The sequence below is a fragment of the Gordionus sp. m RMFG-2023 genome, chromosome 3, assembly GCF_954871325.1.
Source record: "Gordionus sp. m RMFG-2023 chromosome 3, tfGorSpeb1-WG-v2, whole genome shotgun sequence".
Classification (NCBI taxonomy): Eukaryota; Metazoa; Nematomorpha; class Gordioida; order Chordodea; family Parachordodidae; genus Gordionus; species Gordionus sp. m RMFG-2023.
In genome coordinates this window covers 12,876,806-12,903,540 of record NC_088777.1, presented here as the reverse complement: position 1 = coordinate 12,903,540, position 26,735 = coordinate 12,876,806, and the positions used below count along the sequence as shown (strand labels likewise).

At 26.2% G+C, this 26,735-nt stretch overlaps 1 protein-coding gene across 1 annotated transcript; it reads left to right on the top strand.

Moving 5' to 3' along the window:
- Window positions 1–3,259: 3,259 nt before the first annotated feature.
- On the top strand, window positions 3,260–26,392 carry LOC135925986 (uncharacterized). Its single transcript, XM_065461605.1, has 19 exons — window positions 3,260–3,400; window positions 3,445–3,508; window positions 7,284–7,448; window positions 14,004–14,119; window positions 14,236–14,353; window positions 15,343–15,502; window positions 16,105–16,344; window positions 17,533–17,664; window positions 17,856–18,038; window positions 18,173–18,261; window positions 18,613–18,803; window positions 19,008–19,353; window positions 20,590–20,677; window positions 21,698–21,817; window positions 22,206–22,320; window positions 23,983–24,098; window positions 24,806–24,901; window positions 25,048–25,267; window positions 25,842–26,392. Exons 1-19 carry the CDS (start codon window positions 3,330–3,332, stop codon window positions 25,918–25,920), a joined length of 2,709 nt encoding a protein of 902 aa, XP_065317677.1. The 5' UTR covers window positions 3,260–3,329; the 3' UTR covers window positions 25,921–26,392.
- Window positions 26,393–26,735: the final 343 nt, after the last annotated feature.

Below are 26,735 nucleotides of genomic sequence, written 5' to 3'. Positions count from 1 at the left end.
ATTATTCAAATACACAAAAATAAGAAAAGGTCAATAAAAAAATAAAAAACGAATTTTATTATTCAACAATTAAGACTTTTTAAAATATTTAAAAAATCGTGAGATCTATATTTTCAATATAGATCTCTTTCAATGTCATATAATTTTTATTTTATTGACAAGCGGGGAAGGTCTTGCCCTGAGAACTGTTATGGTCACTCTATTAGTCGGTACTGGGGGGAATTAGCCTGTAAAATGTGTAGTGTAGAATATTGACTTATAATATTTTATTAAGATGTGTAATTCTTTTTATTTCATTTACGCGATATTTATATATAAAAATATATTTAATTTTCAGCCTCAAGTAAAACATTTTGTAAAAAAGTAATATAAATAGATTTGGTAAATACAAGTAATAATAAATATTAAAAAGAAATAGTAATATATTAATAGGTAAATTGATTAAGTAGTCACAATTTGTTAGTAACATATTTCATATTACATTAAATATTGTTGAATATTCCTTTTGTTTCAATTATTGTTATATTATCAGTTATATTTTATGTGGCATATTTTAAGTTTGTATTATATTCATTTTATTCTCGAATATATATTATTAAGAAAGAATACTTCTCTTTTCTGACTGGTTTTGCTGGAAGTCATAAGCGATCTAACTTCAACTTTAACTTCTAACTAAATATTTTTCTTGATTTTAAATTTTCTAAATACAACTAGTTTATTTTTTCTTCAATATATTTTGTAGACTATAGAATTGATTTGGAATTAAGTGTCTATTTTCATTTTGGAGTTGGTCTGATGATATTAAAAGTTTTAGTCCAAATCACTTTCTTATGCGTTCTACTCAGTCCAAGAAATAAAATATTCTTCGTCTATTTTGTCCATTTAAGTGTTCCAATATCTAAGGAAGTTTTCATTCTAAAGAAAAATATCCATGTTATATTTATTTTTTATGAAAATAGGTTTAAACCAAACACCACTATAATAATTCTGAATTCCGTTTTAGAGTAGCAAATATATTTGAATCATTTTTTTAATTATTATGGCATAGATATATAACTTGGATTCATGTAATTCTTTATTCAAATAAATTAACCATAATCCGATCCGATAGAACAACGTAACGTTACAATTATATAGAATCAGGTCATTCTCCAGCCATCATTCCAGAACTTTCCTCTATCTCCAAAGCCACATGATCCGGATGCATGATTCTAGCATGCAACTCCACGTTTAGCTAGCTAATCATAACAATTAATAATAAATTTATTATTTATTTCAATTTTTACTATTTATTTTAATTTTTTTATCATCAAATTAATTATTTCGATTAACAATTTATAATCTTATTTACCTTTGGAAATGTAAGTTTTTAATTACCTTTATTAAGTTTATTTAGATTTATAGATTTTTAAATATCATTTTCATAATAAATTAAAATTACCTTTTATATATTTAAGTTATATATAGGTTTAAATACCTTTTACATATTTTTTTTAGTTATTTTTAATAACCTATTACATAGTTAATAAGTATTTTTAAATACCTTATACATTGTATTCAAAAATAAATTTTAATTATCTTTTGAATTTAAAATAATTTTGTTAAACAATTAGAGATATTAAAATATCCAACTCAATATTTTATACAGAAAAATATTGCGTAAGTCTGAGGATTTTGTTAATATATGGAATAAAGATTATTAATTAGCGAAATCTCGAGGCATAAGTATTAAAATATTTAGTTATGTTTTTTTAAAAAATCGAACATTTAACAAAAAAATTTTAAAGTTATTTATATTTTTACTTATAAAAGATCAAAGTTTAGTAATACCACCATGATAGTAATGCATTGCGTAAGGCTGTAAATTTTTTGATGACGACTTTTATTTTTATTTATTAAACTATATAATCGTTTTTTTCTTTTCAAATATTTAATATATATTTCCTCTAAAATAACATAACTTTTTTTCTATATATTTAGATTATCAACTATATTCATTTTCTTCTTTATTGTTTGATCTCAGCTATTTAAGAATATTCAGCACTAAATCTTTTAAAAAAAGTTATAGACATACCTTTTCCTTCTCTTATCTATTTTGATTGAGTGTTTCAGAATATCATAAAAACAATATCATGTGAAGTTATTTCCTATTTTTTAAAATCTCATTAGATGTTAGTGCAAGCATGTATAAAAAAGATATTTTCACTTTATTTTTTTAATAAATATCTATATACATACATAATACCCTTTTGTTGATAGTAGAAAAAAAATAAGATGAACTTATTTTATGATTAACTCCTAGATTTTTTGGTCTAGCTTTTGAATATAAAATATTAAAATGTAAATAGTTATTACATTTGCTTTATTCCCTTATAATTGTCCCGAGATTTATATTTATGCTTATTAATTTTTCGGATCATCCTATATTTTTCAATTTTTCAATATTTTAATGAATAATATAAAACAAATAATTTTTTGATATCTTTGAATTATAATATACTAATATTTTAAATTTAATTGTATTTTTTAAAATAATAATGAGCTTACATGAAATGATCATACATATTTTTTAGTTGTCTATATTATATTTTGTCTAGAGTTCGATCTTATTTTCTATATAAAAATAAGAAGTGTATATTATATATAAAGAAAACCCTACATTTTCTTATTGTTATAAGAAATTATGAATTCAGTCTGAAAATTAAGTTGTTGTTATAATAAATACAATACTAGAAATAATTTTATCACAGACAATAGAAGTAAATTTCACTTCCTCATTACATTCTTGAAGATAATTTTAGATTCCTAATCTTTTTTTTCTTTCTTTCTTTAAAAATATTTTAAATATTTTAAAAATATTTTAAATATTTTAAAAAATATTATTTAAAAATATATTTTTATATGGCAAAGTTATTTCTGACATGTGTCATAATTGTTTCTTATATCATTGAACATAACCTGTCAAACGATCACCAACTTTCATGTTATTTTATTTTATAATAAGCATAGTATATTCGACCAACGCTTATGATAAAATATTATCGATTCGTTTCTAAATTAATTTTTGAAGCTAACCTGATATTAATATTAAAAAAAAATATATATAAATGAGGACGTTAACACCACTTTTTAAATTTGAGACAATAAAAATTCTTTAAAAATATATTTTATTACATATTAAATCAATTTATCATACTTTCTTGGTATTGACTACTTTATCGTTTCAACTGGCTTTTATAAATCATTACTATATATCATGAAACGAATGATAGATTACGAATGCCAATTTGGCAAAATGTATTTATAACTAAATTTTAATTCCACATCTAATGTCCACATGGGTACAAAGGGTTCAAGAAAATGTACTTAAAGTTATATCTAGAAAAAAGAATATTGAAAGGTTTTTAAAATATTTATTTATTATATTATTGAATTCATTAATAGGATTAAATTTGGAGTTCCTTTTGAAGATGTGTGTCAGAATAATGACATACCCAATTCATTAATTGTAAGTTCAAAATTTTTACAATTATCTAAAATCTTTACCTCATGATTGTATTGTTTACATAGTAGATTTTATCAAAAATATTTTTTGTAATCATCTTAATTTGAATTAAAATGTAAAGTAGTAGATAATTCCTTTTTTTCAATGGGTAAGTTTCTATTAGAATATATTATAAAAAGTAAAGATGCACTGATACTTTTAATTTTAAAAGATCAATACTAAAACAATAATTAATCTTTATTAATTTAAAATAATGAATTATATTAAACCATAAATTGGGGGAAAATTTAATAGATTTCTTAATAGATAAGAAGGAACAAAGTGTTATTTTACTTAAATTTTGTTATGGAAATAACTTTATTATGAAAATTACACATATAATAAAATAAATTATGATTGCGCCTTTTCTCTTATGCCTTATTGATAATTGATTTATAAGTAATATATGATGTTTGTTCCCTTGAATCTAACCAAAGCCAAAATCCAATTTATAAATATATTTTTTTCAAATTATTAATGACCAAGACTAAATTTCTAAGAAGGGGTGTAATTTTAGTCTACTTTTATCTTGAATTTCTATTTAATGTTTGGATTTGCAAAATGTTTTTATTCCAATGAAACAATTTTTTAAATATCTAGTATTAGGGATGTACCGATATTTTATATCGGATCGGATCGGGCCGATATTTCACCCATTTTAAAATATCGGTTATCGGCAAATATTATAAAATTTTCCTATCCGATATAAAATGGCGCTTTTAACAAAATTTAAAAAAAGTTATATCTAAAAATCCATTTATTTTTATAAATAAAATCGGAATATATTTTTATGCTTAATTATTTTAATAGTAATAATTAGTTAATAAACATTCTGCAATATAGTTATTTTTTTTCACATTCTGTTTAAAAAAGTGTTCATTAATCTCTTCAGAATCTGTTTTTAGTGATACTAGTGATATTAACAGTCCCCATCACTGCAGACCGATCTCTGATAAATTGGAAATTTTGGTATTTCTAAAAAGAAATCTTCGATAAATTAATTTTATATATTAATTTCAAATTTCAATATATTTGTTTATTACTAATTATGTAAATAGATTAATGTTATTACTTATTATATAAATAATTGCAATTGAATTGAATATAAACTATAACTGATCATATTATAATATATTTAAATGACATATGTTATGGTATAGTAAAATTATAGATGTTGTACTAATAAAAAGAATATTAAAAATTAAAACCGGTATCTTTACAGAATACTAAATTAGATATGATATAGGATCGGTTATCGGCCGATATCAATTAAATATCTGGAATATCGGATCGGCCTCCAAAAAGTGGTATCGGTACACCCCTATCTAGTATATTGAATTGATAAATAAAAAAATAATTGAACAATGAATACATTTTATCGCTGTTTTTAACTACAGAGCTTTCTAACACCTGGGGGGGGCTTATATATAATTGAAAATTTTGGAATTAACTTGGGAAGGATCAATTTGGGGTTATTACATGTCAAATCAACTTTGAACAAAGGCATTTTTTGACTTAATATTTTCAATTCAGATAAAAATTAATAAAAAATATGGGGTTACAATTAGCCCAGAAACGAAATTTAAACTTGCTAGGTTTTATATTAATCGAGATCTTAATAGTTAAAGATGAAAAAACGTCATTTTTTTAAAATAATTAGTTCCTAATATGTATAAGTAAAAAATTGATAGTTAAGGGGAAATAAAAATAAACATTTTTGTTATAGATGGTCATTTTATATCCAGTTTAAAATTCAGAAGTAAATTTTCATAAGGAATAGGGCTTCCAATTTTTGTAATTTTTTTAAACAGTGTTTATTAACTGATTACTTAATATTTACTTAAATAATTTTCTCGGCGGCAAATAAGATATTTACAAAAAAATGTTTGCAAATAAAATGGCTGAAAAATTAAAGATGACGCTAAATTTTAAATATTTAAAAAGGCACAGTAATCGATTTATGGGTAATATCACGAACATTGATTTTTTTTAAAAATAGTTTTTCATGAAATTTATTTTAGATAATTTTATGATAAATTTTTTTTATAACCCACATGATATTACACACTAATCGATATTGTATCTTTACCCTCTGGCTGCATTAAAATTAGCGACATCTTCACTTTTTTAGCTATATCTTATGGTATATATTCGTTTGCCGCCCAAATTATCCAAGGAAGTATTTAAGTAATCAATTATTAAACATTTTTTTAAAAAAAAACATTGCAAAATTGAAAATCTCAGAGATGATAAAAATTTAGTTCTAAACTCGAAATATAAATGACCAGGTATAAAAAAGCATTCTTTTATGCCCCCTCCCCCAAATTATCAATCGGTTACTTAGTCATATATACAAAATGTAATAATTAAATTGATTTAGTGTTATTTTATCTGGGACATTCTTTGCACCTTTTTACCCCTTAATACCTCGGGTAATATAAAAACTGGCGAGTTCAAGTTTCATTACTAAGTTAGTTATGAAAAAAGAAAGAGGAAAGAAAATAATCCATTTAATCTTCATCGGAATCGAAATATGATGCCATAACATTTTATATTTTTAGCGGGCTCTGATTATACCTACAAAAATATGAATCAAATAATATTTGTATTCGTATTTTCGAATCGAATAATTGTATTATTCAGATTCGATCCTTATTAGAGCACGAATAATAAAAACATTATTCGATTTTCTTCGTTGAATATTCGATTCGAAAATTGAAAAATTAGATTATTAAAATTAAAAAAAAATTATTTATTAGATGTGAAAAAAAGTTAAAAAAATAAAAAGTTCCACAAGGAACATGTAAAATACTTTAGAATAATTTATAATATTTCAAATTAATTTGAACAACTTAATATTATACCTGGGATGTACCGATATTTTTGATCGGATCGGGCCGATATTTCATCTTTTTAATATATCGGTTATCGGCCAATATTATGAAATTTTCCTATCCGATAATAACGGTCTCTTAATTCTTAAAAAATTATTTCATTTAGATTAATGTTCTTATATAAATAAGTGATTTATCAATAAAAATATTTTATATGCTTTTAGATTCATGAATGTTCATTATAATAGATTTAAATGACTTATGTTATGGTATAGTTAAATTATAGATGTTATACTATTGAAGAGTATAATTTAATGATGCAAAATCGCTCCATTTGAACCGATTTTAAAAAATGGCTACTTAAATATTTTAGAAATATTGCCTAAACCTCGAGATTTCGCTAATAGATGTCCAAACCAACCTTAGTGCCATCTATGAGCAAAATCTTCACTTTGCTTGATATTTTTCTGGATAAAATAGTGAGTTAGACATTTTTAAAAATCGTCTCAAATGGAGAACGATTTCGTAACACTAGATGCATGCATTAAAAATTAAAACGATTAATATGTTTGCAAAATACAAAATAAGATATGAAACCGGATCGGTAAGCAGCCGATATCAATTTAATATCGGAGTGGATCCGACTCCAAAAGGTGGTATTGGTATACCCCTTTATTATACGAATAATTCGATCGAAAAATAGATATTTTTCTTATTCGTATTCATATTCGAATTAATAATTTTTGAAATCGAATATTAAATAACAAATAATTCTTTTTAGGTATAGCTCTGATTATATAATATATATATATATTTATTTACATGATCCAAATTGAATTAAGATTAGTCTATAATATCGAAGAATCTCCTTTCTCAACAATTTTAAATGTCATGTTTATATATAGATGTGTTTTGTAAAATTGATGGAAGATGGTCCCCACAAACGGGAGATCTTCAGAGCCCCCGGCAGTTGCGGGAACATTAAAGAGCTTTTACATTCCTTACATCAAGGCAAAGGAACCAAGGATCTCAGCCGAACTTCCACTCATGCCATCGCGTCCGTCATTAAGGTTATATTAATTATATTATTATTAAAAAAGGAAGTAGTCTAGAGATAGAGACATAGAAAAAGAGAAAAAAAATGAAGCAATAATTATTATTTTTCTTACCCATGTGTTAAGCTCTAAGTTTTATTAAAAATATATATAATTTATGTCATCCCGATTACTTTTTTTAAACGTATCGACATTTGTTATAAAAACATCCTGATAACCTATCAATCAATAAACACTCCCCCCATCACCTTCCCTTCTCAAAAAAATGAAAAACTAATTTTATGCCCTCTTTTCTATTGATTTATGTTTTTCGCTTTAAAAAATATTCACCATTAAATTAAACCATTAAACAAAAAAACGTTTCATTATTGATTTTTTTTTCTCCAATTTCTCTATTAATAATTATTTCCATTGGCAAAAAAATATTTTTTTAGCAATCTTTTTTTATTATTTTATTTATAATTCCATTATTTTACAATCCAATTATAGGGAGATAAAAAAAAGTTTTTTGTCTTCTGATGCGGGCCCCACTGGGAAAGCAATTTTTTATCCGTTAATTTGACGTATGTAGCGAGGGCTCATCATTAATATTTGTAAATATGCCCGGGAACCGGTATCGATCCCGGTGCCAATCTCGTCTTTTTGGATCTCGGTTCTTTTTAAAATAATCGGATTTTGACCGGTTATTTTTTAAACTAAAAAATAATATTTTTTACATTATTTTGTTGAAAATATGAGATTAAAACCTGTGTCGAAAACCCGAGCCCTTCGAATCCTAGAGATTTTACTAAACCCAATCTTTTTTAAAAAATTTAAGGTTTGAGAATTGTTTTTTTTTAAGATTTATTTTACTCAATGAAATGATAATATTATTTTTTAAATTGTATTATATCCTAATTTATTCTTTATAGGTATGATGATAAATTATTTTTTTATGGTGAATATTAAATATAATAAAATAAATTTTTAAAATTACTGATGTTTATACTATTTTCATTAAATTTTCGAGGTCCCTATTTTTAAACTGAACCTGGTTTAGTGATTTTTTTTACCGAACCCGAACCTTTTTTTAGAACTAGGGTTCACAACTATGGTTAAAACACAAAATTATCAGACAAATTATTAATTACTATTGGAAAGTAAAAAGTCTTGATAAATTGGGTAAAAATCTTGGTTTGAACGGTGTCAACATTAGACAGGTTTCACTATATTATATTGTTGAAGTTATACTAATTACATTTGGATTTATTGAATTAAATTGCGTTCCATATAAGATAGGTAATAAAAATATTTTCGGACCCTGCCGGTTAATTGAAAATTTATAGTATCCGGTACCATTGAAAAAACTGGATCCGATACATCTTCCACATTTAAAAAAAATCGTTTGGGGACGTCTAGTTTTTTTTTAGCCTGTCGGAGTTTTAAATGGCGTAAAGAAATATAAATTCCTTAAATTCAAAAAACTTTTTTTGCTGCTACGCGAGTGACGACATTTAAACGATCGGCACCTAGTCACTCTTGAGCCATTGTCTTTATGGAATCTTATGAAGATCATTAGGCTCTACATTGAATTGGTGCACAGTTTCCCAAATTACTCAAAAATATCCATTAATAGTTTTTGATTATTTTGTTTTTATCCAATTAATTATATTTTTTATCTCTTGCTTTCATTACAAATTATGTTTAATATCCCACAAATATTATTATAATTTTTTATATCCTATTATAACCTTGGGCTTATTTTTTATTTTACCTATTTTTCTGTCGTAATTTAATTATGGAAAATATAAATTATTATTATTTTCTATTAATTGAGTAAAAAATTATTTTTAAAAAAATGAAAGAAAGGGGGGGGGGAAGAGAAAAAATAAAGAAAACTAATTGGGATTGTAAAATAAAGAAAAAATAGATATAGAATACGCCTTCATAAAATATTATGACCTTATTGCTCTTTCCTATCCTTTTCTTGGGTCTAACTATAGTTAGATAATGGCTAAATGTCGGCTAATTTGGCTCAATCTTCAGGCGCTTGCCGGAGAAAATCCGTTAACATTAAGGTGTTTTAATTTATATTAGTTCTATTCAAATTTGAGCTGGTATCTTTTTAAGAACTCCGAGGCCATAGTTGATAGTTTTCGGCTAAAAGCTTGGTTTAACGGATTTTTGAGTCGACATAATAACCCAACTATAGCTCTAACTTGCAGTTAAATATCAAAATTTAGTAGTGTTATTAAACGGTTCTATTTAGTCAATTTTAAATCAATTGGCTAAAATAATATTGCGCAAATAGGTAGTAATATATTTTGAATAAATATTAGGCTAGTCGTTTTTAAAAATGGAGTAGTTTAACAACACTACGATAGAAGACTCGTTTAAGAATCGCCTGCTTGGAAATTTAGTAACGAGTGGCTTTGATATCTATCGCGAGAGTTTGGGATTGCAGAACCAATTTTGTTTTATTAGAATCACGGTTAGGATTGTTCAATTGTCTTTCATTCCACCTTTTTGAGGCCGTCATTAGTTTCATCAACGGTTATTATCCTCCAAACTAATAGACACGCGACAATCATCCATCTACATTGGAAAGCTTAGAGCCCTAACACAGCACAGAAAAGAATCAAAGAGTGGCACCTTTATATACTTTTAAGTGTCTCAAAACACATGCATGATATTTTTGTTGGAAAAAATAAATAAATATTGTTCTTTAAAAAAAATAATTACACGTATACTTTGTAACAATCACCTAGAATAGAACATAAATCTAACCCGGTGTTCAATTAACCGTTACTATTTATAGAACCGAGCTTGGAAAAAAAATATTTTGTAATTTGAACTTGATCCAAACCTCGAAAACCGGTTTTAATATCGTAACTCTCCAGGTTTTTAATATTAAATAATTTTGATTGATAAGTATCATCAACTATTTTTTATTTGAAAGGTGCCAGCTATTTAAGTTAAAGTTAGCCTATAGAAATGATCTCAAGCATGGACATTCATTCTTTCTCCTTATAGATATAATTTGACAAAAGAGAATCTTAAAAAATATTTTTAATTGTATATAAGCTTCAATATTTCTTTTAGGGAATAGTGATAAATTTTTTTAAAATAAATATGTTTTCTCTTTACATAATTCTAAGCAACTTGATATGGAAAAAGATTCGAACTAAATTTTAAAAGTCCAAAGAACCGATTATTATTTATTACTAACCAAACGGAACCTTTATTTTTATCCGAATCTGAACCTGAACCAAACCGATATTTTTAGCGGCGATAACTAGATTCGAAGCCTTAAATTAAGAGAAATAATGTTCTACAACAATTTTTATATAATTTTTTCTCGATTTTACAGCTCAATGTCAAACAATTAAAAAAAATCATATATTATGTTTTTTAACATTTCTTGTTCTAATCTGAAATCTTAATTGATTTTAAAATAATAAAGAAATAAAATGATAAAACAATTTAGAACAATGAAATGGGAAAAAAGCGAATAGAAATGGAGAAAAGAAGAAAAAAGAATAAAAATGGAGAAAAGAAAGGAAAAAAATATATAATTCAATTCTTCAAATCATAATTGTTAATTTTTTTTATCTTCCAAACTAAATTTTAATTAAAAATTAAAAACATCTTTTGAAAAAAAAATTATTTCATATTTCAAAATCAATTGAAAAAAAATTCTATGCTAATAACCTTTCTTCAAAAATAAAATATAACTTTTTTTCGTTAATAAAATAAATAAAACGACAAAATTAATTTTGTCATCGTATATATTTTTTGAAATAATTTTAAGTTTTGTGTAATTCATACAATTTCATAAAAAATAAATTTAATCGAGGTGACATTAATTAATTTGCTTGTTTATGTTTTTTTTTTGCAAAGAGAAACATTTTTTATATTTGTTTAAAAATAATTTTTCGGGTTTTCTTATTATCACGTTTACGCGGCAAGTGTTCCCTAAATAATGGAATGTTTTTTAAATTTAAAAGTACTTGTTTTAATAAAAAATTTTTTTTGCTATTCCATTCATTTATACATTTATTCAAGAATATTTGTAAAATTATCTAATCTAATTTAAGCGACCTGCTACTTTTAAAACAGTTCATCGGAAATTGTTTAATTTTAACGCCTTTAAGAAAGGAGCTATTTGAATCATGATTTCTATCATAATTGCCACCAGATATTAAATTAGCAGGTTACCATTTACTATAGCTGGGTATTAGGCATATTTAAAAACGAAGACAATGGAATATTAAAATATACTATTATTAATCGATTAGTATAATTACTAACAGTAAATTATTCAATTCGTTCAAAAGAATCGAATACGAATAATTTATTATTCGACTCATATTCTTTTTTGAATAGGTCTATAGGGTATAACTGCTCTATTTTTAGAAGGAGAAAGGAATAAACTTAGTTCTTAGCGGAGAACTTTAGCAGGATTTTATGCGGCGTGCTCCTGTAGATTGAGCCAAATTAACTAATTTTTTTAGTTATTAACCTAACTATACGCTTTACATTTGCACTTTGACAAAAATTTGTTTAGTCGAATAATTGAGTTTGAAGGATCTTTTATCACCACATCTTGCATTTTAAAATGATTCCTTTTCTTTTTTAAGGAAAGAAGTAACGATTTTAAATTACCTTCAATTGGGAATAAATTAGAATTTTAAAAAGTATCTAGGATTATTGGACCTCAAAATAAGAAGATCCGAAATTAAGATTTTAATATTTTCTCTTTGATGTTACTGACCGATTGTTTAATTTAATAGCGAAGATCATGGTTCGGACCATACCACGGTCCTCAGATAAAAGACAGGTCTAAATTGTGGTCTTAAGTAAAAAGACCCATACAAGATCGGTTTTTTTTATCTGAAGATTTTGCTCATAGGTAGCACAAAATGGACATCTATTAGCCAAGAATCGAGGCGTTGGCCTCTGGCTAAAATATTGAGTTAGCCACATTTAGAAATCGGCTAAAATAGAGCCGTTTAACAACACTACGTGATACTATATACCTTTTTTTATAAACAGGTTTTAAGAAAATTAATCAACATTTGTGAAACCAATTTTTTATACGTTTTAATAGGTTTTAGATTAAAAATTAGGAGATATTATATAAATGAAAAATTAGTGTTGTTAATTTTAACAACGGTAACCCAATAGTTTATCCAAAAAATTTTACGCAAACTTGGAGATTATAGATGGGAGAAAGGTTTGGACATCTATTATAACGAAATCTTGAGGCTTGCGTAATACTATTTTGGTTAAAATCCTAATTTAAAATCGGTTAAATCAAGTCACTTAACAACACTACCTAATACACATGTTCGTAAATCAAATAGAATTTGAAATTATAACAATAATTTATTATTTTATAGGATTTTTTTGTTTACCAAAAAATGACATTTAAAGCCTTCAACTACGAAAATAGATGAAAAAAGTGAAGCGACATTTATTCATTGTTCCACCTGTCTTTTTTTTTCATATTTCATCTGAGATTAGCCTTTTCCTTCCCCTCCCCCTCATTTTACCTAATTTAATTAATTTGAATGACACCATATACAATAATTATTTTTGATTTATTTTATATAGTAATTTTTATTTTAAAATATAAAACATTTAAACTTTGAGGAAAAGGGGGAATTTAAATTTTATCATTATTATCTAGTTTGATCCTCAGCTTCACTGTCACTATCTATATGTTCATAGTATAATATGTAATATCTATTGTGTATCTTATTACATGCAGTACATACACAATCACGATTTCTTCTCTTATGACATTTTAAAGATATATTATTATTACATTTTCCATTTTCAAGAATTTCTTAAAAATATATGTATAATTATTTTATATGAATGGTATATAAGAATAAGAAACATAATTATTATGTTAAAGAAGGCATTATTGGATTATAAAAACATGTCTCTTATTTATAATGATATAGTACAGTAGGTCCTTCGTTCTTATTGTCATACTATTTATTATTTAATTTCTTTTTTTAATCCAGTTATTCTTATTTAAAATTATTGCGTATTATTTTAAAAAATATTAGCCACTTTTTTTTCAATTCCTTTAATTTTTCCTTGTTTCCCACTTGTTTCCCACTTTTTTATTTCTTTTTTAAAAATATAAATATTTTTGATATCAAGAAAGATCTTCTTTTCGGATGATGTTTAATGATATTGATAGTCTGGGTTGCAAATAGCATTTTTTATTAAACCATTTTTTAAAATATATATTAACCCTAATCTATATCTGGCTACCCTTTTTAAACTATACCCTAACCCCGTCTAAGAGGTTAATTTTAGAAAAAAACTGCTAACATCACCGATTGAACCAGGGTCTATCTTCCCCTTGAACAGAATTGATCTCTAACCTTAAAAAACATGTTTTTTTTGTATACAAATAATTATAAATCTCAAGTGATTTTTATTAAAACTAGCTTTGTTATTTTGTGACATTCTCAGACTACCAATATCATTTACTCCTTTTTTATTTATTTATTTCCTCATTCCAATCTTTTTATTTAAATAAAGAAATGTTTTTTATACAATTAAATATAGATATTTCTGCAAAAATTGCCTGGCGGCTTATTCGGACCGGAAAATGAGAAACAATTATTTGAGTTAGAAAATGAATTAGATCTTAATCCCCTTGCAAGTACCCTCAAAATGAAAGAGTAAAAATTATTTTATTTTTTTTAACCTTAATTTGGAATAAAATGACAACATAATTACGTTAAGACATCTCACATCTATAATAAAAAATTAATGACCCTCTATTTATTTTAAATAGAATAATTACAAGGCTTTCATTAGCCAGGGTCCACTTTTTGACACTTTTTCTTGGAACTTTGAAATGGATATCCATAGTCAGAGGACATATTCATTACAAACAGAACATCGCTAATCAGGTTTTTTTTCTCGTCTTTATATAAATGAAAATTAAAAAAAGTTTAGATTAGATATAGAAGTTTAAATTATAAATGAAAATATATGAGAAAACTTTGATTTTTTTAAAATATGTTTTTTTATAAAAAATTGGGTATTAATACTTTATCAGCCACTTACCTCGAATATTTTTTTATAAAATAATTTTACCTTAATAAAAAAATACAATTAAGCATCGTAGGTAGTGTTGTTAAGCGGCTCGATTTAGCGAATTTTAGATTAAGATTTTGGCCAAAGTAATTAAACAAGCTCGAGATTTCGTTAATATTAATAGATGACCAAACCTTTCTGCCATTTATGAGAAAAATCTCTAGTCTTGCGAAATATTTTTTGGCCAAAATTTTGGGTTATTCGTTTAACAACACTACTCACAGGTAACTAGATTTTTATTTTGATTCCCCTTTGAACAGGCCCTCCCTACCAAAATCTTATAAAAATTTCACTTGTATAATAAAAAAACGATAAAAGAAAATTGTAAAATAAATGGCTAGAATTTGTAATTCTCATTATTTGATTAGCCATTTTAAAATTTAATATACAATGGTTAAAAAATGAGAGTAAAGAAGGGCTCAAGCTAAAATGCGAGTTAAGGTTAAATATAAGATTTATAAGAGTAGGATTTTTGAAAGAAATCTACCAGATTAAGTGATAACTAGCTACAATTAAAGACTAAGGCTCTGGTAAGGCCCTCTAACTAATCGGAATTATCCTTGATTTAACCTTTGAACACAAACATAAAACATATGAAAATTACATTAAACTCACAGCTGTTGCTAAATGTCATTTCGCTCGAGGTAAGGCCCAATGGGCTGGGTCATTAAAATTAATTTTTTTATTTTTTTGAAACGGCTGGGTCATTAAAATTAATTTTTTTATTTTTTTGAAACCCAAGTAAGGCCCAAAAAGACCACATAAGTATTTGCAATTTTTTTAAACTTTCTTATAAATATAGCGTTTAGAATCAGACACCGAAAAAGGAAGCGAGCAAGATGTTACAATAAGTTCGCAAGAAAAGCAACAGGGTCTACCAAGAATTGAACCGCTCATTTTGCAAAGTGAGTCCGACCCGCAAACCTCTACGACTATTCGGGATTCATTACTACCGAATAAAGGTTTTTTTTTCTTAAAAAATTATAAAAAGTATGCTATATTTATATTATGTTGAAGGATGAATTGAAATGAATAAGAGCAAATTCATAACAAAAATGATAACAAATGGGATATCAGAAAAGATGTTAATTTTGGAAGCTAATTCTTAACGTACACTTAAAATCATATCTTCTAAACAATAAATATATTCCTGATTAATGATATTATAATTATAGTAGCGTCACTAGGATCTTAAGAATCTGAATTGATAAAAAGTAAGCAATGTTGTTAAACGGCTCGATTTAACCGATTTTAAATTGAGATTTTAGCAAAATAATGTTACGCGAGCCTCGGGATATCGTTAATGATGTCCAACTTTCTGCCATTTGTGAACAAAATCTCCAGACTTGCGTTAGAAATATTTTTTTTGGCTAAAATATTGGGTTAACCGTTTTTTAAAATCGAGCCGTTTAACAACATTAGAAGTGAGGTATAAAAATTTCATATTTTTTTTACAATTATGATTTGTTTTTCTGAATAAAATTAAGATAATGAGCCTATCATAAATAACATAATATGAAGAGATGACCTAAATTATATTAAATTGTTTTTCTGATTAAAAAAGATCTACAGAATTGCATTACTATTTGCGCCAAGTCTCTTAGTCTCAGTGTCGCTCCCAGTTTGTTATCTCGTAACTTGACCAGTCCTAAGAGAGGGCCAGCTATAACCGATTTGTCGAGGTTTGAAATGGCCTCCCGACTCGTTATGTTCATGATAGACAGGTTTGGTTCCTCTCATTTTATGCCGCCTATGGCTTATACCTATTTATCAGGCGTGTTAGAAAGCAGAATCATGAATAAAAGTAAAAAAATTATATTTTAAAATATTTTTCTTCATTTCCCCCTTTACAGTCAATCATTATTTTACCCTATAAACCTATTAACTAATCATTATTGTTAAAATGAGAGAAAAAAAAGAGTAAACATGCGACACTTAAATTAAGAACTGGAGAAGGGTTGTTATAACAATATATCAAAATCTGGGTGAAAATGAGAATGATACATAAAAAAAATTTTAAATTATGTTGAATTGTAATTCTGAGTTGGTTATTGCTCTCCCCTTTGGTATTAATAATTTTTTATTTGTTTTACATCGTAAATTATTATCTTGTTTCTGTGAATCTAAGTTTTTACGGATATTTTTTTCCTGTAATTAGGGCCCTTAACAAAAATGACCTTCTACTTTTCTGCCTCTTTATAGATGAGGGAAATCTTTCAAATTTGCGGTAATGTATAGGTGTCGGGATTTTTTATCGGGCATCTAAATAGCTAGGAATGGCTTCATACCATTTGTTAGCTCTAGAAGTTTGTTCGAGTAGACTTCAAAATAGCCGTTAGACAATAAATTCAGTGTATAAGGATTTTTTTATTAATGCATGAGAGATGGGCCTAGTGTTCCATTTGTCGAAGGCTAGTTTTACTTAATCAAGGATAAGTTCATTTTTTATACCCCATAGGGCGTCTAAACAATGGAGTTATAAAATAACAAAGAACTGGTAACTAAGATTTCGGAGGATAGATAAGAAATGATCATTATTAATATTGTCCCTGTTTCTGTCATCACTGGGCATCAAATTAATTTTTTTTTCGAATATTATGTAAAAATCGAAATTTCTGCCATATTGTATCTTGTATAATGAGGTGGTTCTTTTTGGCATATTACGATTCAATGAATTATCATAATATATCTTAATTTTGAATATAAACTTAAATATGCGGTTTTTATGTAAAATGAAAATAACGTTTAACTGAGAAAAAATTACAATTAGGATATCGAATTATTTTAAAAAATTCCAAATTTTCTTTATATTGTCTTTATTTTTTATCCCCTTTTAATTTTCTTTATTTTTTAAATACCCCCCCCCCCCCCATCTAAAAAATGTTTATACATTTTTACCCATCTATAATTTTGGGATTAAATGAATAGTTTGTATTAATTTTGCATCCTTGTTTTCAATTTTAAATATTTATTATTATGATTACAAAAAAAGCATTATCCTTCGCTCCCGTCCAAAATGCCGAATCATGCCCAAACACGGAAACGGATTGGAAATTCATTTACGACTTAAAATGGCCATCCTTTTCGGTCGAAAGTCGCAAAACCACCGAAAATATCGATCAAAGTTGATAAATTTTTGTATAAAATTAAAAGTATATATTCTATTCATTTGTTAAGGAATTATGCAATATATTAGCGTATGATCATTTTTAAGCTGGTTATTCTTCAATTTTTTTTGGATAAAGTTTATTGTAACATTAAAATATATTTATTATTTTAAATCATTCATATATATACATTAAATTAATCGCAAAGGTCTATTAGAAATAGGTGAATGTAGTAGCAGTACCGGTAACTGCCAGGACGCAGAACCATTTCTTCAAAACTCAGCACTTCCATTAGCAAATTTATCTAAGCAGGATCACACTGCCCGTTGTTCCTTATCCAACGATTGCTTACTATGCCACACCGATATGAGTTGCTGCGATATTTTGCAAAGTTTTACCAAATTTTTATCTCAAACCACCACATTTATGATGACTCCATTTTTATATTAATTGTAAAATTATGTTGAACATATACACCTCATATTTTATTTTTTAAAATTTATCGATTTTTAATATTTTCTTTAGATCTTATGGAAGGGATTAAATCTGACATGGATATTACAGTCTCTTCAACTTTTTCGCCATCTTCCCATCAGTCAATTAACCTTTCTAAGGTATTTTAATCTTGATTATTCTATGAGTTTTTCTTGATAGCACAAAAGATAATTTTTCAATTTAGGTAAAATGAAACATTTTAAAATAAAGTATTCTTCCCAAAATAGTTTGGGATTTAGAATTATAAATAATACAATATAATAAATGAAAAGTAGCACGTCCCAAACTGGCCCCTTAAGATTTTTTTGAATTCAATCGTAGCAACCCATAGATTTCTTTAGCCTGGCCCGCGGACAGAGAAATAAACAAATACATATGCTCACTTTTTAGAAAAACTTTATTTAGGGACTATGGAGCCTAGTGGAAACTATTTTCTAATTATTATATTATTTTTAAATTATATGATGAAGTGTCAACCCTTATATTCGTCCATCACAACTTTCCTATCCACTTCAACGCCGACAAAGCAACTTTTTACAAAACCGAGTTTGGATATGCGACCGGATGCCAGTTTCTTAAATAATAGGCGGTTACTAATGGAAGCTAAAGCCAAACTAAAACCGGTCTCGAAACAACCCGAGGATTGTGAACAATTTTCCAAGTTTTTTTTAAATATAAAGATTTTATTTAATGAGTCACTATATTTATTATCCAATTTATACCCTAATATTTACCTTATTTAACTTACATTGTATTTTAAAGAATATATTTTAAAAAAATTGATATGGCAAAAAGAAAAACTTTATTTTGCGAATTTTTATTAGAAACGTATTATATATAACCTTGTTTTTCTCCCCAATTTAAGAAAACAGGGTATGAGTACGGTTCCTCGCAATTTCAAGGCGATAGAATTTAAAGTCAGTCCTGGTTTTGAAATAGGTTCCCGAAAAACTACGGCCTTCGAAACCGGTATACGGTCTTTAGAAGAGAAATCTGTTTCGATATCGATTCGGACCCGGGTTTTGGATAATATGAAAGCCCGTTCGGATTGGTTCCTTAATGATAATAACGTAAATATCACTCACGAATACACACAAAAACTTATAAAGGGAAAAGAAAAAGGCACGAATACAAACAGCAATGATCACTTTAAAGACTTTAATTACGAATCTCTGCTCGACCGACAGCACGATTTAAATCGTTTTAAACAAGTTTTTTTTTTTTAAAATATATAAATCACATTTTTAAAAAAATTTTCTTACATAGTAAACAGTCACGAAATTTTCTCTATTTTACGATATATAATGTATCCTTTGCAGGTTAGAAGAGTAATTCCTGAAGATAGCATAATTATTTAATATTTAAAGGCCTTTACAAATCATTAATATATATTTTTTTTGTTACTTTATAGTTGTCATAATTTTCTAGTAATATATTTCTTATTGAGATATGGAATCCAAGGGATTCAGAGTCTATCGATAATTTTAATTCGCTTACTAAAGGAGATTTTTAAAATCTTATTTTACTATAAATATATTCTTCTAGCATGTGTAGAGTACCCACAATGCGAACTCCAGACAATTTTGCCATCAAATTTTGTGTATTTTTGATTTATATGAAAAAGTATATATAAAAATTGAGATAAATTAAGACTAGATGAAAGGTTCATGGCAAAATTGCCTGAAATTCGTAATGTACACTATGCATATTGAAATAAATTTTCGGTCAAATCAGATTTAAAAAATTTAAATATCTCCCTCTCCCTCAGTAAATGAATTAAAATTAAAAGATTCCCAAACCCCATGATTCTATATCCCAATCAGATACCTTCCTGGGCCTTAACTTTTTAATCAAACCCCACCTAGGTCCGCAGAAAAAATTCCCAAGAAATGGTACCTCTGCAGGTCTCTGATGAAAATAAACAATATTTAAGTGTATTTAGACAATCATTTTATTTACAATGCTGAAATTTATTATTATTAGAAATAAATTGAAATATATTTTTTTAACTTGGCCACTTGTTTTAAATAAACTAAATTTAGGCCTAAGCCTTAATTTAGTTTATTCAAATTTACTTTCAAAAATCCAGGCCCGCTAGGAAATATAATATTACGGGGCTCATACTCAGCCCGGTCCATGAATGTCTCTGATCCCAATACGACATATTATATTAATTAAGGATTACAATTATTATAGTATTCACCACTAACTGATACTTCATAAATCCTCTATTAACTTAAATCGCATTTTAATTTTTTGTTTAAATTTGGTAATAATTATTAATCATATTTTTGTCGGTTACATAATACGATTGCTTGGTTCAGGCCAAAATTGTATATATTATATTTTTAAGTGATGGGATTTCATTTTTTTTAGAATATTATTTTGACATGGTATTTTATTACTAAATATTAAATTATTTATATATTTTAAAAAAAATTACAAAGAAACGCGACACTTCAGGAACCATTTTTGGTGAAACTGGTCCCGCTTTGAATAAAACGATCACTTTTCGATTTTCTGGTAGCAAGCAAGGTTTGATACATATGCGATTATTCATTCATTTTTTATTTATTAGCTATTTAGCAGACGTTTTTCTTCCCATTTAATTGGTTTGATGAACTCTAACCATGTTGTTCAACGGATAGGAAAATAGAGAGAAAATTATATAAGCTATATTCTATATACAAAGGTTTTTAATTAATCCCCGGGGCATATATGAGAATTTTTTTTTAGCTTTATTTTTCTTTATATAATATAGTTCTGTGCTCACCGAATTGTATGATATATTAATTATAAAAGTGCTAATTTCTATTTTCGGTCTCACTAATACAAGAAAAAAATCAAACTAAACTTTACATTAGAATCTCGGAACAATTTTTGGTCGATTTTAAATATGGAAATATCCACAATTATAATATTTAGAAACGGCTTGATTTGAGCTGTTTTTTAAAAATGGCTAACTCAATATTTTATCCAGAAAAATATTACGCAACTGAATATTTTGCTATTATATAGTACAAAGGTTTGAACATCTATTAGCGAAATCTCGAGGCTTAAACAATATTTTTCTGGTTAAAATATTAATTTACACGTTTTAAAAAATAGACTCAAATCGATCCTTTTAACAACACTATTTATGAGAAGTAAGGAAGGAAGAAAAATTCTTCAAATTCAAATTTTGTTTGAAAATTCTCTTTGTTTTTACATTTTATTAAAAAAAATCGGTTAGTACATTTTTTTTGCTTTTATTTTTAATTAAAACATCCCTAAACTTTGTGCCAACTTAGAAAATATTTTAGGCTTATTTAGAATATTTTTTTCCCTCCCGACTCAATTTTAATCAATTGTTCTTTCTTATTGGGGATACATTATATATTATATATTTTTTTAGAATATACCAAATATATTTTATTCATCCTTCCACTTAAAATTAGATATGAATTTATCTTTCTTGATTATTTTATATAATACCACAATTTATCTATCACGGTCTTTCATTTATTAGTTTTTTTATAATATTTTAATAACCTTTTATTTTATTAATTACTCTAGGTCCGTTGTGTACTAACAAAGGGGAAATGGCATCTTGTAGCGGTTCTCCCGCGTCGTTTACGTCATCGCGTCCGCCTTCCACTAGTAGCGATGCTCTCTCTAGATCGCCCTCCCCTTATTGTAATACATTACCACCACTTATATACTTGTAACTAGTCTAAAACATTAATAATTTCAAAGAAAATGATAAAGTTTTTCGATAAATCCTTTAGCCTAAAATCGTAATTGATTCTTGATATACAAAATTAGTGTGGTCAAACGACCCGATATATGCCGATTTTTAAAAACGGCCCGATTAAGATTTTAGCCAAAATATTTTTATGTAAGCCTCGAGATTTGGCAAATAGAGATAAAAATCTCTCTGCTACCTATGAGCAAAATCTTCTGGTTTATATAATATTATTTTGTCTAAAATCTTAATCGGGCCATTTATGAAAATCGACTCAAATCAGGCCGTTTAACAACACTACACAAAATTATAGCTAAAACTTCTAAATTTCATTTTTAGTCGGGGAACATCCTCCTTTCAAATTGGAGAATATGACCAAAAAGAGTTGTAACGGGAACGGTGCAATGAAACGTAAAAATGGTAAAAATCAGGATTTGGCATGGGATCTTCCTAGGTATAGACTATTTAAAAAAAAAATATTTTATTCCCAAATTTGTTATTTACTTAAAAATTTTAATAGTATTATAATTGATAGGTCTCAATAAAATAATATATAATTAAAGTATTAAAAAATATTGAAAATCATTTAAGTTGATATAGATCTCCTCTTTATAAATTATACTTCTCATTTTCATTTGTAATGTGATTAAAATATCTTGTAATAATATTCATTTGTATAAAAAAAAATCAGCTATATTTATAAAAATCGTATGTTGTTGGAAGTAGAAAATATTGCTAAAAACGTATCTCGGAAAACTTTTTGGAAAAAAAAATTAAACTTGGAAATGGCATACCAGAGATAAGCGCCATATTTTATCAGGATTAGTATCAATATCCAGAATTTTATCGAAATACTTCTCCATTAAATCTTTTTTTCCCCCTTTTTACAGGTCTAATATTCTCATTATTTTTAGTAATGTGTGCGTCGAATAATAGTGGAATTAGTAAAAAAAGATAGAGCATTATACCATTTCCATGGATAGCTAGATTTTGCAGCATCCCCTTCTTTTTTCCATTAAAAGAATTCTCCTAAATTCTAATTCTTTTATTTTAATTAGCTTATGAATTAAGTCTTGTTAGATAATTAATCATTCATATAGGATAAAGATAAATAATTTTATTTAAATAAAGATTTGTATTGTTTTTTTTATTTAAAAAGAAATATTATAAATGATTAAAATTCACATCAAATGCTGATTCTCACTTAATAAATAATATTTAATTTAAATGATCTATTGATTAAAAAATTTTTCTCTCCTCTTTGGTCCTTCTACAAAATGGATCATCAGATATAAAATTTAGCATAAAATCATTTTATTTTTCGAATTATACATATAATTACTTGTTCACTTAATAAATCGTATCATACGCCATGTAATCGCTAATAAAAATCACAATAATTAGATATTAAAAAACGCAAAAATCATCCTCATTAAAAATATGTTTTTTTAAAGGATAAAATTAAGCTATATTTGTTTTTTTCTGCTTTAAAAAAACATTTTATTTGGAAATGGCCTAATGCATTTTTTAAAAATTCTAACGTTCAACGTATTTATATTAGAGAAATTTACTTCTTTTTATTAAGCACATATCTATTCAAATTGCAACAACAAAAAATAAAGAGAAGCAATCAAGTGACCTCATTTCATTATTTCGATTAAATTAATATGACGAAAAAGTTTAAGAGAAGTGTTATAACAGTCTACCTTAATAATAAATTGATCTTGACTGATTAATGGTTACTTATTTAACTAAATTATCCAAATCAATTTCTAATTACTTTTTTACCTTTATAAGTTGGCGATAACTTGTCATCCATCTTTATAATGAAGATTAAAAGTCTCTTCTAAAATATAAAATAACAATTTAATATAAATTGCATTTAGCCTTTTACATATATATATATATATCATCGCATTGATATAATAGTTTTATTTTATCAATCCTCGCTAAGTGCGGGGGGGGGGGTGGAAAATCATGTTTATCACACCTAAATACTACGATTATAAAAGTTATTGACCTCATTGTTATAAGAGAATTCATATTAATACTTAAAGATAGATCAGACTGAATTTAATTATTAAATTTTAATATATTTATATGTATGCGTTGTTAGAGTCATCATTAAAAAGCCCTCTTTCAATAGAAAATATTCAAAACATCAGCAACAGAATAGTAACATGCCCTCTCTTTTGTATCACCAAGCTAGTTCATCTCCTGAAAATTTAGAAGGTATTTATCTTATATAAACACTATTCATAATATTGTTTTTTTAATGATTATTTTATAATTAAGGGTGGGACTGTGAGCGTCTCATTATCGGACTAATGTACCCCTATTATGTTATTCCTTGAAAATCACGGTCTGGCCTTTGACCCGAGCCGGACCCTTATGCGTGGACCTGGCCTCTGTCCCCAAGTAAAAACCGGTTCATACTGTGATCCTAGATAAAAAGATCAATCCAGGACGATCCCTATATTTTTTTTAAAATATTTTTATTTTTACATAATTTAACTTGTTTTTTTTTTTTTTATAAACGTATTTTATGTTAACAATATAAAATCAAATATGAATGAATAATGCAAATATTTAATTTAATTCGTTAAAATGGACTAAAAAAAATTAACAAAGTTAAAATAACTCCTTAAGAAAAGTAATAGAAAATACACACAAAAATTTAGAAAAAAAAATTATATGAATTAATAGCAAGGCAAACTTAAATATTAATAAAAGGCCGGTCCTGATCATGGTCCTGACTTAAATATATTTAAAAGACTAGTTAGTCAAACGGTCCAGTCCTTGTCTAAACCCGATATGGCCAGACCTTTGAACTTAGGTTTGGTTTATATATAATAAATTATTGTCATTTGTCGGTATTTGGCCGCATAACAATCTTACTGGTAATATTTAATAATTCATATTTAATTATTTCCAAACAGATAGGAAAGTCAAATCCGACGAAAATTTGACTTTTAGCGATACCATTGTTCCGGCATCTATCTATCATTGCAAAACTCCCGATGCTGATATTGATTGTAATTTTTTTATAGTTGTATAATCCTTCTTTTTCTGAGGGATATTTTTTTTATTCTTATAATTTCGACTCAACTACTTATTATTAGATCCATTTAAGTTCATTGATTCATTCTTATTAATATCATTTTTTTATATATTTCAAAAGATCTAACCCTTGGCCCATTAACCGCAAGCCGTTTTACCCCGTTTTCCCATATAACGGCCTCGTCCTCTGAGGGTTATTTTACTGGTTCAACGTCGAAGAAAAAGGAGGAGCAAACTAGCCTCAAATCCGCAACAGCTGGTTGCCAGTTTACGGATAAGAAGACTGGATTGATATTTGGAGCTGGTAAAATTGTCCAAAGGCAGGACACAATCGTTAAAAGGTAATCCTTTCCAAAAAATCTTGCAAATGGAAAGAATTAATAAGTGATATTTGAGAAATTAATCAATAAACTTCGAAAGAAATATATCCTAAAAAATGCATTACATGAGAATAAGTATTGTTGGTATAAGAAGTATGTACTATATGTCAAACTAGAGATAATTATAAAAAATGATTTATATTTGTATTATAGAATATTACATAATTATAAGAAAATATAGAAAAACATAATGGGATTTTACATTGGAACATTTAACATTCCATTTTTTTAAAACTTTTATCCTTTTGATTCCGCAAATCTTATCATTTACTAAGGGCTCGGTCTAAAGGCCAAAAAAAATTGCATAAAAAAACAAATTTTTTTGATATTTATTTTTATCTTGAAATTTCTACTGTATTATTATTATGCCTAATTTTTAATAAAAGAAATTTTTTATGAATAAAATATAAGCGAAGCTATGAAGTTTTTTGGTTTCTTCTAACCCTATAATTTACAATTATTCTTCGTTTTTGCCTCTTAAACAGGTCATGTAAGTATAATATTTCACTTTTTTTCTTCTTTTATTTTAATATAGAAAACCAAGTAAAAAGCGAAGCTTGGAAGAGAGAGACAAATACAGAGAAAATGGAATCACTCCATCAACCAAAAACTAAATTAAAAAATTAATGATATTTTCGAATAACCTGAAAATTATACGAAATTTATAGTACGCTCAAAAATTATTTTAGAAAACTTATAGTTATTTTTTTTGGTTTTTTAAAGTGACTTTAGTTTATGATTAATTTATTTGTCATTTTAAAGTGTCAACCAAAATAATTTCGATAATTTTTGATTTCCCACCAACCTCCCCATTCTTTTTCAGCTATTTTTTCTATTTCCTCACTTTCTTCTCTTCCCATTGTTTTACTTTATTTCTTCCTCTTTTTGTTCATTACTGGCTCTGTTTTATGGCCAAGCACAAGTTTAAAATGATTTTTTTTTGGAACTCGCTAAAAAAATTACCATTTAATTGAACACATCTCTTATTTCTTTCTTTTTTGATATTAAAAAAAAATTATATAATATTTTTTTTATCTAATATCAAATGCATTCCCTATTAAAATACCTAACTGACATCTTCATTATTTTTATATATATTTTTTTTTGACAAAAATTTATTCTTAATTAAAAAAAAATATATATTTTGGACCAATTTAATATTAAGTGCCAAAAAAATCGCATTAAAAAACGATACTAAAAATTAGGCTCAAATAAAAATGATCGCATTAAATTTGATTAAAAATAATACGAAACAAACATTTCATTTAAGTTTTGATGGACGACGCATAAAAATTTTATATCAAAAAAAGTATTAAACATTTATTCGAGCAAAATGATTTAGTGAAACCAATAAATTAAGGCATTTATATTTTTAAAATATATATTTATAAATTATTGCGAAATACGAAAATTGTTATAATTTTATTGT